This window comes from Amphibalanus amphitrite, unplaced genomic scaffold (genome assembly GCF_019059575.1).
Source record: "Amphibalanus amphitrite isolate SeventyFive unplaced genomic scaffold, NRLGWU_Aamphi_draft 000538F_arrow, whole genome shotgun sequence".
In the NCBI taxonomy this organism is placed as follows: domain Eukaryota; kingdom Metazoa; phylum Arthropoda; class Thecostraca; order Balanomorpha; family Balanidae; genus Amphibalanus; species Amphibalanus amphitrite.
Genome location: NW_024882032.1, coordinates 11,046 through 26,599, shown reverse-complemented (window position 1 = coordinate 26,599; position 15,554 = coordinate 11,046). Strand labels below are relative to the sequence as shown.

Sequence of the window (15,554 nt, the reverse complement as noted above, 5' to 3'; positions counted from 1 at the left end):
AGGTGATGGAAGGATCAGGAAAGGCGGTCGCGCATCACATTGCCAAAAGTCGCTGTTTTATCGGTCAGTAAGTTCGGATCCAGTAGCCTCTGCGTGGTTTTAGGTGCCTGTGTGATCGATTCCTTCCTGAGCCGTCTAGAACCAACAACGGGAAGCCGACGACCCTGTGGCGTAATAGATAATGGTCAGGGTCACTGCTGGGGGTTACAAGGTGCTGGGTGCTTACAGGGTGCTGCAAGGGGGTTACTGCTTGAAAAAAGAATGAGCTTCAGCCGAGCAATTATTAGCTGACGTTTCCGCTCCTCGCCATCAGAGGGCCAGCAGGTCAGAGAATCTGCCACTACAGGTCTTAGAACTGCTAGGTGGCGCTAATGAGGGGTCATTTGCTGGTGATATAGATGACGCCGCAACCCAAGATATGGCAGGGGCTCGGCTGGGACATGCGATGAGGCCTCACCTGTTTTCATAAAACCGGAGATCACATGTCCTTCTAGGTGTTCCAATTTTCGTCTTTCGGGCTTCCCTTTTGCTTGGATATTCGAATATGAGCAGCAACCAGAAGATACGTTATAAATTTGAGCTTGGGTCCAAAATTTTTAAAAACCTGCTGCTCTGATAATTTGTACTTTTCCTGATAGTGATCAAAGGGAAAAGGCACTGATTATTTAAAGGAATATTTGAGGAGCTTTTTCGATAAAATTGCTTGTTTGCTCAGAAATAAAATGCATGAAAAGAAAGAATGTTAAAAAGTTCTTTTGTTTGGATATTTGGCAACGCGCATCAGCGGTCCTTTTCCGTCTAAAACTTGTAGGCGAAGTGCGTGAACGGGATTTATGGGTTTTATGATTTGTATGTGATACTGTTCGCGTATTTCTAGACAGATATAAGTGCTACAGTGATAACATTTATTTTAATGCCAATTTTGTGCCTTTACCACCTATTGGAAACGTGTTATCTGCGTAAAATTGCTTAAGTTTTTGCCGCATTTTATAATATTTTTGCTAGCCGCTGTAGTTTGTATGTTATATGTTAGGTGAAATCGAAAATTGACTTCCCTTCCCACCTGTCGATTCCTGCTACCGTTTACAGTCTTGTAAGGCATGCAAAGTTGGGCATAGTTTTTTCTCTAGCAATCAAAACAAATTGGTGGGACATAGGGTAGGTCTATAAGTAATTAAATGGTGTTGGATGCAGAAGTATAAACATCTTTTTTAACAAAACTAACCTGCTCTGGTTTTTGCAGACACATTACCATGGCACCGAAGAAGGGCAAGGTTAAGGAGGTTCAGGAGCAGGTGTCGCTCGGCCCGCAGGTGCGCGAGGGCGAGAATGTGTTCGGCGTGGCACACATCTACGCCTCGTTCAACGACACCTTTGTGCACGTGACTGATCTGTCCGGACGGGAGACGATCGTCCGTGTCACTGGTGGAATGAAGGTGAAGGCCGACCGTGACGAGAGCTCACCCTACGCCGCTATGTTGGCCGCCCAGGTGAGTGCTTGAATGGGGTGGAAGGGGAAGGGAGGTTCTAAAGGGTGGTAGGAATATGAGGGAAAATACATGGGCCATTTGAATTTTTCTGGTGATGAATTGCTGGCTCTGCTACTTGCTAGCAGGTTGATGTATGGTGGGTTAATCTTGCTGTTAAGGTTATCATATAATGTGTTTTCTGAATTGCTGAGGAGCATCAGGTGTGAACACATCTGCCATGGTGGAATTTTATTATGTAAATTTGTTGTCTCAAGAGTAAAGACTCAACTCTCAAGTTGGGCTGTTTTTTTAATGAATGGTTAATTGTCTGATCAGGTGTGGGGCATTAGCTTGCCCTGACCCATTTAATTTAAAGTTTTAGCTGAAGCATATCTGATATTTTTTATATTTGAATGTAGATGGCCAATTGCCAAATCACATTGTTACGTAGACGAAATATTCACACCATTATGGACATGCTCAGAACACTTATGCAAGAAAATATGGCATAACTGTATTAATTTTATGTTTTGTACCTCCCCCTCATGCCACCTTGCGGCTTGCCTTTGCCTTTTTACACCACAGTCGATTATTTCAGTCTGCTTCATATGCCAATGACCAATTCAGGGTGGTGTTTCAAGCCCGCTACAAGCACGCTCCCAGCCCAGCACACATCAAATCTGGTTTCCATGGAGACATCAACAAACTTGTGTCTTCAACATGACCACAATATGTGACGTCAGCTCGCTAAATGCGCTGGCAGCATGGTAGTAACATTCCGTGAAACTCCGCCCAGTCTATGAGTTTCATGAACTCATTGGCTTTGTATGCTCTGATCACTACTGAGTTCATCCCACAACAGCGGACGAATCTTACGACACAACAATGCCCATTCCTATCATGAGAATCGGAGAACCCCACACCCCTTCTGCTTTCTCATGCACCACAACTAATCACCCCCTCCCACCCTCAGGATGTCGCCGAGAAGTGCAAAACCCTGGGCATCACCGCGCTTCACATCAAGCTCCGCGCCGTGGGCGGCACCCGCACCAAGACGCCCGGCCCCGGCGCCCAGTCGGCGCTGCGCGCGCTGGCCCGATCCGGAATGAAGGTCGGACGCATCGAGGTACGTGCTGTGGGGAATTTTGGAATGAGGGAAATGGAGGGAGCTTGACGGTATTGCCCAACTTAGGTAGGCAGGGCATTTAAAATTAAAGGCTGACCGAAATTGAAGTGAATTTGCTGGTGGTTGAGAGCTGCATGAAGGTCATTGAAATTGAAATGTTCTCTGAACACGAGTTTGTCATTGAAAATGAGTGGAAGGTTCGATGGATATGGGAAGTAGCAGTGGCGCAGCCAGGATTTCATTTCGGGGGGGTCATCGCCTCCAAAGCGGGCCCCCTAGTGTGCGGGCCCCCCACCCATTTTTCAGAATCTCTCCATATTTCATGCACATTCTGCTGAGCGGGCCCCCTTTACCTGCACGATAACCCTGAGCGAGTTTGAATCAGAACATTTGGCTAGAACAATAGCTCGGTAATCACCCGGTGTTCCATTTTTACGCAAATTGACCACGACAGAAATATGTTACTATGACGTAAGAATTCGTATCTTTCGAGGCCGAAATGTGCCCCTTGCAATCGGAACTGTTGCCTGCTTCTGTCGGGCAATACCTATTTAACTAGTCCCATGTGCCTGTTCCAAGTCATCCTTGGCTGCTGTAGTAGATTGTGCCTTTATTCTTCTTCATTGCGTGAATTCGCTCACAAGAAGTTTTAACTCTCGCGGCACAGGGGGGAAGGGGCTGATGTAACCCTCCTAAAGTTTTTTTTTTCGCAAATAACTTGCGTAAAAAGCGGCTGATCGCGACGTAACTTTCAGTATCCTCGCGTTGATCAATTTTACACCTACCCTAGAAATTTTATGACCCTGACCCAAATGACCTAAAGGTCATTTGTCAATTCAAGGGTCAATTCAAGGTCAAATTCCGACCTAAAGGTCGGAAAGTAGGCCAAAGTTGGCCTACTTTCCGAGACCATGTTTGGCCAGAATCGCGGTTCGGCGCATGCCGGCTCGCATTAGCGGCGCGTTTGCAGTTCTTTCGTGGTTTCAAGCGTTCAAACTAGAGTTGCAAAGTTTCCCTACCGCACTACCGGCATGCCGGTAAATTTTCACTACCGCAGGTTTTTTCGTGGTATCTGGCATGTCTTGCCGGTAGCATGCCGGTATTTTTGATTTTGCACAAAAATAGAAAATATCAGCATATGGTTTAAACTTTGGGCACTAAGAGGTTATCAAATTATAATAACAGCAATATTAGCCACTGCAAAATACATTTTGTGGTAGAAGTTACATTGCTAAGGGTAGGGATAACACATGGAGCTCAGCGATTCACAGGTTTCGTTATAATTAGGATTGTCAAGAATCTACTGTGGTCAATAAATGGAAGAATACTTATTCATGCTGCAAAAGCTCGATCAATCAGTAAATCTAATGGTATGTAATAGGTAAAATACAACAAAATAAATAAATGTTCATGACAACGTTCCCTAGAGGAAAAGGCAGAATCAAAACACCACAAAACACATTGTTTGGAAACTGGCCTTGAGTCCTGAGATGTGGTCTGGTCTGAGATACTCTACAAAGTATTTGACACTGAAAATCCTGCTGAAAAGGCAGGTATTAGGTAGCCCTGAGCCTGACTTTGGTCCCAAAAATGAAATGAAAATCAAATAAACTGGCATTTTGTATCATCTTTACAAGAAAACACAATAATCATACAAAATAAACAAAGTGGCGCAGAATAACAGGGGAACCAAGGATTGACTTTTTAGATCTTCTCTCCCCTGATGGAAGGATGTAAGATGATGACGTAATATTTATTCGTATGCCTTTTTGGTTTAATTCCTGAAAGGGAATGCATTTTCTTGTAGTGAACTAAACTCACAATGTTGATTACATCAGAATTCAATATCGTTTTGGATCATTTACATCAACAAATCATTTATGAGGCAGTTTGCTACAGTTAAGAAACTTTTTTTTGCAGCAATTTAATCAGCTGGTTAAAAGTCTGTTATTATGGCGCATCTGTTTCGAAATCTTTGATAGTTTATAACCTTGTGTTTGGAGAGGAAGATTCTTCGAGAAAGCGGGTATTATATCGTTTTTATGCATATTATTTGGTGACTGTTCTCAGGACAAGTGAGTTTTTCACATTTTTCAACTGATTCGTATCTTATTCATGAGCCAGCAAGCCATGGCGAAAAGGAAAAAAGGTGTTGATCAATGATCTCGCTTCCTCAGGCACATGGCCGAATCTGTAGGTACTTTTTATGTTGTGGCCATCTAGATGTCAAAATTTGATTTTGGTTGGTAGGTTCCTGCAACATTTTAGGAGAATGTGGAATAGTAGAACACCTCTGAAATGTTAATGTGATTACTGCTAACTTGAACTGTCCAGTCTTCAGAAACAATTCAGTAATTTAAGGTATTTTTGTCATTGCTTTTTTATGCTTTTTTCTTACTGCTTTTTTATAGGCAATACCTCTTTGATTACACGTGATATTTTAACAGTTATAGACTGGAACTGAGTTTCAAAATTGTGGGTATTTGTGGGGCCAACTGAGCCAAATTCATCCTGTTCGTAGTTAGGTTGGACATTGGGTGGCTGCTGGGTGGGAACTGGGATGGGTACTGAAATTGCCAAAGTGTGGCATCTCTTGTAGGGGTAAGCTAGAATCAACATTGCAGGGTTTTTTTTTAGTATGCCGGTAATTTGGTGGTGTTTTTGCTTGGGTCGTGGTAGCATGCCGGTATCCCAGAAAATTTTTGTGGGGCGGGGCGGTGCCGGTAGCAGCCTTTGGGGGAAATTTTGCAACTCTAGTTCAAACATGTGATTTGATGTTGCTCCCATGCATAGGGGGGATATCAATGTCACCTGAAGGTCAGGTCATGTCATTGACCTATGACCAGTACACTTTTTCAAGCTATGCATGTTTCTAGGCTAGTTTTTGTTTAGCTGAATTCGAATTTAGCAACCATTTGAACATTTAAGTAGTTTTGGTGCCTTCGTATCATGTTACGAAGCTGTCAGAGGCGGTTGACACGTATGAACTACGAATACCCGTCACGATCCCTACTGGTTGACCTGACCTGACCTGACCTGACCCGACCTGGCCTAAATGCATAAAGACATCATCTGTGATCAAAACTTACATAATGTTCGTGATCAGCACCCCGAAAAGCCCTATAGCAGCCACATTTTACGACGTTCTAACAGGTCAAGATTTTCCCGACTTTTGGGGGTCATTGACCTGACCTGGAAGGTCAACCAATGACCTAGGACCTTTAAATTGGGAATCATCGGCTTCCTCTTGTCACGGGCAGCACGCTCGTTTTTTCCTCAAAGTTCTAGCTCGATCATGGGCCAAACGCGAGGGGGTCGTAATTGTGCCGTCGAAGGACGCAAAATGGCCTGTGCCGGCGAGGGTTAACGCGCTCACGAGACATGTATTGCCTTGGGCCGGGTTTGTTGTGGTGTGATGATGTGGTGACGTAGATTATGTATGTTACCGTGGTCCCGGCATGGTGTTACTTAGCGCGGGGTAGGTATAGGCTAGAGGGACCGTTGCACCCAGTGCGCTGAACTTTGCGCAACCGATGGAACAAGGATGGGCAACGTGCCTGTGAGGGGTCTCAGCTCAATCGGGCCGGTGGTGAGGACATGGCGCGTGCTCAAAAAGTGTACATTTGCGTCATAGACTTTACATGTATAAATCGGCTCGCAAAATCGGGCGAAAATAGCTAAATTTGCCCGACACGGGTCCGGTCCCCGTGCAGTATCTCGGTAACCGTGGGTCCGATCGGCACGGGGAGCACAGTATCGTATATGATAATCGAAGGGCTATCGAATGGTGTGCGGTGCAGGGATGGCACGTGCCACGTGCACCCGTAAGGGCACTTATGCTTGAAAAATTGACTTTTGGACTGATTTTGGACTTAATGCTATTTTCGGGTGACTGTCAGACGGAGCGCGGGTTCAAACAACGCCTGTTGTCAAGAAAAACGTACCGCCTCTCATGGAAAAATTGTGAAAAGCTAATTGATCAAAAACAAGGTGGAACAAATCGCTGAAGAAAATGACATTTGTTCATGACTTACCTACTTAATTACACGGGTTTTGCTGCATAAACTGGTACGTTTGACAATTGAAAATGGCATAGTTGAAAAGAGCATTCAATGTTGTCCAAGATCCATTCATCGCTTTTGCATGAAGAGCTACAATATTCTTAAAAATATAAACGTTTCAAACCTTTACATAGTAATTCATCGATGGCCTCCATTTTTCAATAGGAAGCCTACGTCAACCTATGTTATAAAATATACTTGACATGTTCTATAGTAGAACGTATGGTTACCAGACACGAGCACCTCGATGCGATGGATATTTTTTCCCAAAACCAAAATACTTAGCCGTCAAAAGGCAATCGACCGAAATGGATACATAACCCACGGACACAAGACCAACCAAACGCCCACCGATGGAAAATACCCCTTATTCGCGTTGCGGAGCAAGCGGGTCGCCCTAGGGCCGGGGGCCCCATTCACCCGAGGGCCCGGGCCCTATCCACACGGGGGCCCGGGCCCTATCCACACGGGGGCCCGGGCCCTATCCACACGGGGGCCCGGGCCACGTCCACCTGGGCTCCGGCCCCCATCCACCCGGGGCTCCGGGCCCGTCAACCAGGGGGCCCGAGTCCCATCCACCCGGGGGCCCGGGCTCCATCCACCCGGGGGGCCAGGGCCCGTTCTCCCAAGGGCCCGGGCCCCATCCACCCGGGGATCCGGGCCCCGTCCACCCAGGGCTCGGGGCCCGTTCTCCCAGGGCCCGGACCCCATCCACACAGGGGGCCCGGGCCCGTTCTCCTGGGGGCCCGGGCCCGTTCTCCTGGGGGCCCGGGCCCGTTCTCCCGGGGCCCGGGCCCCATCCACCCGGGGCCCGGGCCCCATCCACCCAGGGGGCCCGGGCCCGTTCTCCCGGGGCCCGCGCCCATCCACCCGGGGCCCGGGCCCCATCCACCCAGGGGGCCCGGGCCCCATCCACCCAGGGGGCCCGGGCCCGTTCTCCTGGGGGCCCGGGCCCGTTCTCCCGGGGGCCCGGGCCCGTTCTCCCGGGGACCCGGGCCCATCCACCGGGGGCCCGGGCCCCATTTATCCGGGGCCCGGACCCGTTCTCCCGGGGGTTCGGGCCCCGTCCACCCGGGGCTCGGGGCCCGTTCTCCCGGGGACCCGGACCCATCCACCGGGGGCTCCGGACCCCATCCATCGGGGCCCGGGCCTTATCCACCGGGGGGCCCGGACCCATCCACGGGGGCCCGGGTCCCATCCACCCAGGGGGCCCGGGCCCGTTCTCCCGGGGGCCCGGGCCCCAGGCCAACCCCTCACCCGTGGTGTCCCAGTAGGCATTTCTCGAAGCGGGCTCGTCCAATTAGATTAGGACCTGACTCTCCTCTCTCTCTCTCTCTCTCTCTATCTCTCTCTCTCTCTCTCTCTCTCTCTCTCTCTCTCTCTCTCTCTCTCTCTCTCTCTCTCTCTCTCTCTCTCTCTCTCTCTCTCTCTCTCTCGAGCGGGCCCCCGACAGAAATTTCGGGGGGGTCAGCTGACCCTCTGACCCCCCCCCCTGGCTGCGCCACTGGGAAGTAGTATGTCGATGCAGAAAGGGAGGTTGATGGAAAGTATGGAGGAGGTCGAGTCAGTTAAAAATGTACAAAGAAACATCTTACTGAACGAAATAAGTCGCGATTTGAATGTGCATTCAAAAGGCGTCTCCGCGCCTATCTAGCCGACGCAATGCCGTAACAATGTCCAGTGCTGACACAGGTGGCGCAACGCATGCGGATGTCTGTCTTTGTAGTTTGTAATGCGCGTGTTACTTATCATCCCTCTATGTAATATTTCGCTTATCACCTTTTATATGACTCTAGGCATGAAAAACCGGCATGATACTGGATGACCTTACGATGAATACATACATACATACATGTATGGGGAAGATTAGGAACGTCATGTGGTGGGAGCGTATGGTGGTGGAATAAGGTATAACGAGACATATGAAAGATGAGAGAAAGATTGCACGGCTGGAAGGGTCTTGTGCAGGTTCAAAGGGTGGGTGGTTGCTCTCAGAAAAGGTGTACAGCCCTCTACAGACTGCGTGGTAGGTATTCTTGTTTCGACAAAACCGAGAATAACTCAAGGACTGAGTTATCGGTCGGTCGGATCTCATTGCATAAAGATGCGCCATGCTCAGCTCCTTCGATTGGTTCTATCACTGAACGAATTATACAAATATTGTAGCAACAAAATGCAAAAGTTTGTTTTGGGGGCAGATATAAAATTTCGTGTGTTCTTGCCAAACTAGCTGGAAAATGTATACCAAAATAAGCCCAATCTAAGGTGCGGAGTCTCGCGCGTCTTGCTGTTACGATTTCCGAGTGACCGATAGCATAGTATTCGCGTTATTCTCGGTTTTGTCGAAAAAAGAATACCTACCACGCAGTTTGCAGAGGGCTGTACGTGAGTCGTGATAAGGAGCTGAATGAGCGCCGATGAATGCGCATTGTCCCAGACTGCGCTGTCTACCCTGCAGTATAAAACTGAAATGTCTTGAAGGTACGGATAGGTCGAAAGGATCGAATGGGGCGGGAACTTAACCCGGCAGTTGCTGGGGTATTTCGCCACCCACCGTTTGCTGGAGGGGGGGGGGGGGGCGTTAACCCGGCAGTTGCTGGGGTATTTCGCCACCCACCGTTTGCTGGGGGGGGGGGCGTTAAACGCCCCCAGCCGATAACTCGAGAACCAATAGACGCAGCGAAACGCACGAGGCGGGAAACGAAAGAACGCGACGAGACGCTTCAGATGAGTACTTTTAAGTTGAATTTTCAGGTCACAGGTCGGGTCAAGGTCAGGTCAAACACCTGAAATCGGGCTTTCAGTAGCATGGACTTCAGGACTTCGCAATGGGCGCCTCTCGTCATAAACTCTGTCAAAACGGTGCACAATCCATCGTATAAGGCCTACAAGAGTGTCAGCTCCATGTAGGGGTCACTCAAGCATAGGTCAGGGTCAAGGTCAGGTCAACCGGGTAGGCACAAATCCGCGAAAATCAAAACTGATATTCGCAGCCTGTGACACATTATTTATGGGTTTTGGGGGCGTAGAACACGATGGTGACATTCATTTTATCATATGCGTACGTGTTCGGCTAAAAAATCAATTTAAGAAATGCATGTATCATGGTCTTGAAGTAGTCACGAGAAATTGCCAAGATTCAGTTCAAGATTTTGGAAAATGCGGAACAATAATTAATAATCGAAGATATCCATTTGATTTTTCATGGTATTGGCAGTTTCATGGCGTTTACCGCATGTCTGTATGTCTATTCTGTGATTTTATATGATTTTTTGAACATATGCCGTTTTTGGTCGAAAACTCAGAAATCATGACGTCACTAAAACCTCGATATCTCAAAAAAAAAATTTCCGCCGATTTTTTTGAAACGTTTTCACAATAAACTTCAATCAATTTTCTACAGGTACCCAAAATTTGGCGCGCCTTCGGCGCGCCGTTTTTATGCTATGGCCCGGCGAAAGAAGTGGGGGCGTTTAACGCCCCCCCCCCCCTCCCCAGCAACTCGCGGGTTAACGGGGAGACAGGAGGAGATAATAATGGACGAAAAGCGATTCCATTGTTAGAGTTGGATGTATTAGGTGGAGTTACTGACTGCTCCAGGCTCTAATTAAGTGGGAGGACGTTAATGTGTTGTAAAATGTTCAGATCTGGTCCTCGGCTTCCCCGGCGTCTATCGGTCTGCTCAGACATCTGATCGGAAAGTATTTGGGTGTTCCGTGTCTTACTTTTTTCACCCCGATCCGTGATGTTCCGAATTTCCGATATTTTTTTTCTTTCTGGTTTTATCAATTTCGTAGTGAGTAAACCTATTTTGCCTATCAGGTATGTTACATCTATTAGTTTTTTATCGCGGAGTATACCTAATACAATTCCAAATAATTCAGTAAGTCTACATGATAGCTGAATGCGTCTTTCGTGCTGTGAACGTGTCGATATAAAGTTGATTTTAGAGCTTAATATTTTTTATTTTTAGTGAGTAGCGTCTTTTGGTTTCCCTATTATTGTTGTGTTTAAGCCTGTACATTGGCGGAAGCAATATTCTCCCATGCATCTGTGAGTGAACATTCCATTAGAAGTTTGGTTGAAAACTGGAATGGGTAAAGACTACCAAAACCCAAGTCACAACTCTCAAAACGTGCTCAATTCAATCATTCGCGATCATTGGATCCCAGTTTCGGTATTTGTCTCGTTGTCTGACAGATCGTATAATTCACATCAATCGAAGTTCGTATTGGTGGCTTTATACCGCTTTGTAACCCAAACGTCCGTCGACGCCACTCCGCTTTTGTAAACATTTTCCCAACTTGGACTAATGCTTGTTCGAGCTGTTGCAGTTTTTTTAATCCATCTGTCTTATCCAGCCATCCCAAATCCGGCGTATTTGGCCAGCTAATCGAGAATGCGAGAAAGCTAGCCCCAAGCGACTTCGAGGCTCAATGGGACGAAATATTTGGTGCAAAACCAAAGCACTGACTGAATATGAGTGATAGTATCATCAAAATGTTCCATAAAACGAGTCACCCATTACCTAGTGTTATAAACTGTTGGCAATTCTTTGCTGCATGGCTAAAAAGGTACAAGTTTGTCTGCTTGTTTTACTCTATTGGTTTATGATTTGTATGCTATCTTCGCCAGGGATGCCATTCCTTCCTGAAAAGATAGACACCACTCACCCTTGTACTAACTGCTCGCTGTGTCTGGGTTTCAAGGTTTAATCATGTATCATGCATCAAGTATCAAGGTTTAAGGTTTAATCATGTATCAAGGTTTAATCATGTATTTAAATACTGATTAAGAAAAAATGTGCATTCGTCTTTTTGTTCTGAGCTCTTCTTGTATCCCACCCCCACCCACCGGTCAGCGAGGGCATCTTGAAACCGGCGTAATCACCCATGGTGTCCGTACGATCCCGTCTCTCACCATAAGCGTACGCTCTTCAGTCATCATTTTGCATCTCTTTTCCAACCCTCCCTCAATCTCTCCCTTCTCTTTGTTCAGTGTTCACCCCTACATCATCTTACACTCCCACCTCCCAGTGTCAGAAATGAGGGGCTCTGGCATTGATAGTCCCCGTTGGCTGCTGTGGTCAGTTATTGCTACAAAATCGGGTCTCAAATATTGGCGGGCTCTCCGACCGGAGTTATATAACCGGGACCAAGACTGAAAAATGAGAATCCCAACACTCTTTCCCCAATGCACAGTGGGGATTTTTCCGATCTAGCACGTATTTATTCGTAGAGGGCAAACCATAGGTAGTATTGTAGCCAGATTGTGCACAGATGTTGGCTGGTGTGTTCTGGTGAGAGTGTTACCTGTAAATGTGCATAATCAACATAGTATAGGGGGGTCAATTGGACCCCCGGCTCAGCCGTTTGGCCCCTGATCAAGCTAGAGCTTCGCGGAAAAATCAAGCGTGCTGTCTATGACGAGATGAGGCCGAATATATCCAATTTCAAAGTCCAAAGTCATTAGTTGACTTTCCAAGTCAAGTCAATGACCCAACTTAAGATGGAAAATCGAGACCTATTGGAACTTCATAAAGTTAGGATGTTACGGGGTATTTTGGGGTGCTGATCACGAATTTCATGTTAGTTTTGATCACAGACGATGTCTTCATGCATTTAATTCAGGTCGGGTCAGGTCAGGTCAGCCAGTAGACGTCCTGCCGGCCATCCATAATAGGTGTCACCTACTACTGACAGCTTCGTAACATGGTACGAAGGCACCAGAACTACTTCGTAAATATTCAAATGGTTGCTAAATTCGAAATCAACACCAAAAACTACCCTAGAAGCAAGTAAAACTCGAAAAAGTGAACCAAGGTCATCAAAGGTCAATGACCTTGACCTGACCTTCACGTGACCTTGACACCCACCATAATGCATGGCACCAGCATCATTTCACATATTTGAACGTTTAAAACCACAAAAAGACTGGAAACCGCGGATAATGTGAGCTGGCATACGCCGAATCGCGATTCCGGCCAAACATGGTCTCGAGAAATATGCCACAGGTCAAACGTCAGTTGGGTCAGAGTCATGAAATTTTTAGGTTAGATGTAAAATTGATGATCTCGAGGGCAACGAAAGTTTCGTCGCGATCGGCTGCTTTTTGCGCGAGTGATTTGATAAAACCATGGGGTTTTATCCGACCCCTTCCCCCTCCCCCTCCCCACTAGTGCTAGGGTTAATAAGGTTGCGGACTGCGGTATATATAATTTACGCCTGTCATCCTATTCCTCATGAATGTGTCTCAGAAAATATGCATCATATAAGTCAGGAAGTAAAATTATTCGCCCATGTCTGGAACATACCTATATCGTGCTGCTTACCCTAGCGCTCCTAGAGTGGGGTATTCAGATACTCTAATGCGAATATTCCGTGTTCAGGCAAGTTCCGGCAGCCAAACTAGGCGTTGTCTTGTGCAGGAGAAAGTGGCGAATTCGATAGGATATGTTTCGGAGTGGAAAAGTGTGGAAAACATTGTTGATTTCCTACTTTTATCTAGAATACCATTCCTTCAATATGGTGTCTGTAAGGGTTTTTTTGTAAATGACATTTTTGTGACCTTAGTAAGGTTGTGGCATACTTTCTGTTTGCCATTCCATTCCTAATATAGGTGCCTTTCAGAAGATATGCAACTTTAAGAACTCGCAAGAATAAAACCAACAGGACAGGACAATGAAATTGAGCCATACTTTCGGTCCTTACTGAGCCCATTGAGTAATCACGCATGAGTGTGAACTTTGGGCGCATTTTTCCTAGTCTTGCTGTGGACATACAGATAAAACAATGCCATATATGACAAATTCAGACATTTCTTAGGACGTTATGGGCGCAAAATGACCTAAGTAGTCGGCGCGCCCTAAAGCCCCAATTAACAAACAAACAACATTTCTTAGCCCCACTGACACATGAAATAAACAAAAACCCAAAAAAGATTTTTTTGAATTAATAGGCGCTAGATCGGAAAAATCCCCACTGTGCAATGTCTCAAAATTGTTTTCCCGCTTGGGTGTCAACGGGGGAAAATTGCCAGCAAAAAGGGGATGAAAGTGGAAAATGGCAGGTCAGATAAGGCTTAAAAGGAGTGGAAAGGGATCCAAAACATAGTTGTCTATACGAGTGCTCTAAAATGATGTAAAATGGCTGTACTCGTATTCACAAATTAATTTTCTCAGTAACGTCAGGAATGAAAACTTGTTTTTAAATTTTGCTGGCGAGAGTGCAAAACTATTTTCATATGGATGTCGTTTCCCATCCAAATCAAATACAAATATTGTTTATTGTTTATTGTCACAGTAGCAAACCAGATCCGCATAAAATGGGCTATTCCCTGGTCGTTGTCAGTAAACACTTCATAACGAATATTAATACATACTTTACGGTGCGTTCACTGGAGATTAACCGTGCGTTAATTCGAAGGTAGCCGTGCACCAATTTAAATTGGTGCACGCTCGTGCAGTGATGAATTTCTCGACTGAAGTTTTTCGGAAGGGTCATTGACTTTCTTCTAAGAATTCCCATAAAAGGCCCTTTTAATGACATGGACTAAGATTAATTTTAATTTAAATTCGCACCGTTAAGCATGTATTAATTAGTTTAACACATGGTTTCCGTGCATAAATGGTTTTAAACGCACTCGTGGATGGAATGGAGCACTCGTGCGTTAATGCACTCGTTTCACTCGTGCATTAACACACTCGTGCTCCAATCCATCCACGTCGTGCGTTAAAACCATTTACACACGGGAAACCATGTGTTAATATATAACACACAACACTGTTAAAATCAAATACTGCGACACCTGATAAAACTTCTAAAAATCACCTTCTCCTAGCTATGATCATTGTAATCTAGAAAGCTTTAGATGCTTTTTGAATTTGAATATTGGGACACTGTTTTTCCCTTCGATGTCTCCCTGTACTCTCTACAACCCGTTCTTACGCCAATCCACCCCATTTACAGACTTCCTGCACTCTCTACAAGCCGTTCTGACGCCAGTCCAAACCCTTCTCTAACCCTGGGCGCCGATGACCACTGTAGTCCGGGCGCCCAAAAATCCCAATTCATCATCATCATCATCATCATCATCATCATCATCATCATCATCACCCTCTAACCCTCCTGTTCTGCTGTCGACAGGACGTCACGCCGATCCCGACCGACAGCACCCGGAGGAAGGGAGGCCGACGCGGTCGGCGTCTGTAGAACACCACCACCCCCTCCACTGCGGGAGACGGAGACTTACAGCATCGCCCCGCTCCTGTGGATGCTGCTGCTGACCACCTGCTGCTGCTGCTGCTGCCGTCTGACGTACTCTGTGGTGATGTAGAAATGGAAACATCGGCAAGGAGATGTGGTCAATACACAGAACGTCAGGCGGTGGAAACATACTGTGTGTTTCGGAGGAGAGAGAGGTAGATAAGGGATAGGGGATGAGATAGACTGAGACAGGGAGAGGGAGTGGAAATGGGACGACACATAAGACGGGAGATGGTTGTTACGTTACGAACGGAGGAGGTGAGGAGCAGATGAGGAATGCAAGAAGGCAGACGTAGAAAGAAGACCAAATATGCGCTGAAGATCTTACGAGCAGGAGCAGGAGAGGGTAAAGAACTCATTACAATGAAATAATGGTTTGCTTAGCTGAATATCGCGAGACTTACTCGAATATATTCGATAATTTTCACGACACAACACAACATGCTAGCGACGACCAGCGGGACACTATGTCAATATTTCGCCAGGCACATTGCATGGCAGCTTTCACCTCAGGTGTTGTGTCGTGTGCGAAAGAGTGACGGCATTGAAAGCACTACAGAACAACTGGCTTGTCGCCCTGCCCTGTGTCAACCACAAGTCATTATGGCTTTCTCGAGAACCTCCTTATACGACA

At 46.5% G+C, this 15,554-nt stretch overlaps 1 protein-coding gene across 2 annotated transcripts; it reads left to right on the top strand.

The window, feature by feature from the left end:
* The first annotated feature begins 629 nt into the window (after positions 1 to 629).
* On the top strand, positions 630 to 15,047 carry LOC122393505 (40S ribosomal protein S14a). 2 transcript variants are annotated; one of them, XM_043389576.1, is made up of 4 exons: positions 630 to 816; positions 1,244 to 1,490; positions 2,443 to 2,595; positions 14,801 to 15,047. In XM_043389576.1, the coding sequence occupies exons 2-4, from the start codon at positions 1,254 to 1,256 to the stop codon at positions 14,864 to 14,866; spliced, it is 456 nt and encodes a 151-aa protein (XP_043245511.1). In that variant the 5' UTR covers positions 630 to 816; positions 1,244 to 1,253; the 3' UTR covers positions 14,867 to 15,047. The 2 variants fall into 2 exon arrangements, with proteins under 2 accessions (XP_043245511.1, XP_043245510.1); XM_043389575.1 differs by having other exon boundaries at positions 791 to 849.
* The last annotated feature ends 507 nt before the right edge of the window (positions 15,048 to 15,554 follow it).

Excerpts from the sequence above, each read along its gene's own strand:
- LOC122393505 (XM_043389576.1), top strand. The coding sequence starts at position 1,254 with ATGGCACCGAAGAAGGGCAAGGTTAAGGAGGTTCAGGAGCAGGTGTCG. Across the intron at positions 1,491-2,442 it reads CCGCTATGTTGGCCGCCCAG|GATGTCGCCGAGAAGTGCAA; the intron begins GTGAGTGCTTGA and ends TCCCACCCTCAG. Across the intron at positions 2,596-14,800 it reads TGAAGGTCGGACGCATCGAG|GACGTCACGCCGATCCCGAC; the intron begins GTACGTGCTGTG and ends TGCTGTCGACAG.